Source organism: Habropoda laboriosa, unplaced genomic scaffold (assembly GCF_001263275.1).
Source record: "Habropoda laboriosa isolate 0110345459 unplaced genomic scaffold, ASM126327v1 scaffold5, whole genome shotgun sequence".
In the NCBI taxonomy this organism is placed as follows: Eukaryota; Metazoa; Arthropoda; class Insecta; order Hymenoptera; family Apidae; genus Habropoda; species Habropoda laboriosa.
The window spans coordinates 1736123-1738655 of NW_017100161.1; the positions used below are offsets into that span (position 1 = coordinate 1736123).

The window sequence follows — 2533 nt, forward strand, 5'->3', positions numbered from 1 at the left end:
TATGTATGGTAATAGTATATTTAAAACAATTAAAAAATGTAATACTCAGTGTCCATTACATTAGTTGCAACTTTGATATTAAAATGAATAATAAACATTAAATACATTTCTTTCTAAAAATGAATGATAAAAAAAATGTTGATATTTAACAATGACATTAAATATATGTGCTTCTTAAAATGAATCTCAATGTAGATTAAAACAGTTTTACACAATATATATATATATTAATTTACTTATTTCTAGAGGAAAATAAATAAAATACTTTACAAACCACAATAACTAGCCGTGGTTTACATTACTTTTCAGTTTTATGCTAACTAGTAATAATTTATTTTACATACGTTCGAATCCAATTATGTATTGTAATTTGATTAAAATGTTTCATTTGCATACTGTTTATGTTAAATGATCAAAATACTGCTTCCGTATTTTTATCTAAATTGAGAAATTGCTTATAATTAAATTCAAGAATATTATTTAAACTAGTAAACAAAACACAAATTACAAAAAGGAATGTGTATCATTTTATATAGAACAATGTAGTATTGAATCACATCAATTTTTCATATAAATTGGTTTTAATAAATACATTTCGTAAATGTAATTATGACCAAAGTACTGATGATAAAAATACTGTTTTGATGTTATACACTAATTTTATTTGTAAATGTTTTAAATTATTTCTTCAGTATTGATATATTTCTTATCAATACGCGAGTTAAATTTTACGAAAAACGAAGTACAAAATACAAATTCTATGAAGTATGAAATATAGAAATTGCTAATTGAATACTATGTTGCACCAGTTCAGCAGAACTATGACGCGCTAATACTAATGACACATGCATTACTTTAAAACAGTATGTTAATACCAAAAATATAGCATGATCTGTGTAGTAAGAAATAAACGTGGTTTTGAATATACCTAATCAGTTATGTTAAATGAATATGAAATTATATGTTACGCATATATGTGTATGCTCTAAAAAAAAGCAGGGCACAATGAGAGATTTGTAATATTATATGCACCGATGTAGAAAGAATTTGAAGTCTGAAACGTACGAAGTAGTAGATCGATGTAATGCAAAATTTGCATTATTAGAACACACACTGTCACAATGTTGTAACAAAAAAAAAAAAAATTTCACCAATTTTCTTTTATATGTCTGTTTTTATTTTGCACCAACATTTTCATTTGAGGTCAGTGACGACCTTTTTTCGAACGTTTTCGTTTCTTTTTCTTTGAAACAAGAACAGTATTTGCACTTATTTTAGGAGCGGCACCTTCAGTGGCACTTGTAGGTATTATTATTTCGTTTTTCTCCTGTGGAGTACTCACAGCAGAAGACTGTCCAGTAATTTCTTCACTTTCGCTTTCAGCGTCGCTTGCACCCGTTCCGGTAATACTTTCTACGTCGTCTTCTGCGTTACTTAATTCCAGTGAAATAATCTTTTCTCGCAGAGTTTCGACCTAGTTACACAAATGTATAAAATTGCAAATGCAAAAGAAGTTTTATCTGAAGTAGAACAGAAATATCTTTACACCAATACATATAATTACTAATTTAAACAATAACATAAATGTTTAATGTAAAAACAAAGTATGCTATATTACAGAATGAGATTTAACGTAAAATTTAGAAAATTTTACAACAGTAATACGTGATATGTACCAGTACCACTAAAATAGTTATTGTAAAAAGTATTACTTAAAAAGAATGTACCTTTATACATGCTTAAGTAACTAGTGGATAAGAAAAATCAATAGTAGCATTACCAATAGTGTGAGAAGAGTTTGTTAGTGATCAGTGGAAATGAAATCAATTGCTCAAGGTGGTGCAGGTTGCACTTCCATGGTCAGTGTTGGATTCTTGGAACAACAAACACAACCATTGAACTAGTGTTTCCAGTAGATTTTGTGCATTAAAGCAAAATATTTTTAAGAGCAACATGCATATACACACACATACACACACAAAATTATTTCAAATTTCATAGATTGTAAATATATGAATACATTGAAAAATGTAAATCTCAAAACCTTCTTTCACTTTATTTAAACTTTTATGAGTATTACCCTTTCCCAATTATGTTAATTTGAGCAAAAATTGTACTTGCAATCATTTTACCGTCCTTTAATTTAATTCTTAAAACTGTTTTATTATGACCTTATTACTTTACTTTTTTATGGTTTCTGTTATGTTACTGCTTGTACCAAAACTTCGAAGTGTTTCAATTATTTTTAGTTATGATATTTTTAATACACGCTGCAGTAATTTTTTTATTGATTTTGACTAAACAAAATACTTTCTCCTTAAATGTTTCTGTATATATTACACTATTTTTTTTTTTTTTTTTTTTTAGAGCCAATTAAATGCATTGAAGTTGCAGTACAATAGGTGGAAAATGAACTTCACTCAAGACGTTTCTCGTCTGTGATGTGATCAGGTAATATTTGGTGCTTAAATTTTGTGCAAGCTCTAGTATTTATAGTACCTGTCGCTCAATGAGCTTCTCGACGTATTCGACT

The 2533-nt window shown here is 27.6% G+C and overlaps 1 protein-coding gene across 1 annotated transcript in view; it reads right to left on the reverse strand.

Annotated features, from left to right (window-relative positions):
• Positions 1-1119: 1119 nt before the first annotated feature.
• The window catches only part of LOC108578433 (protein lap4), a 67501-nt gene continuing 66087 nt past the window's right edge, over positions 1120-2533 (reverse strand). The window contains 2 exon segments of the mRNA XM_017941773.1: positions 1120-1474; positions 2500-2533. The exon segment at positions 2500-2533 is cut by the window's right edge and continues 16 nt beyond it. Coding sequence (XP_017797262.1) covers positions 1205-1474; positions 2500-2533 — 304 coding nt within the window. The 3' untranslated portion in view covers positions 1120-1204.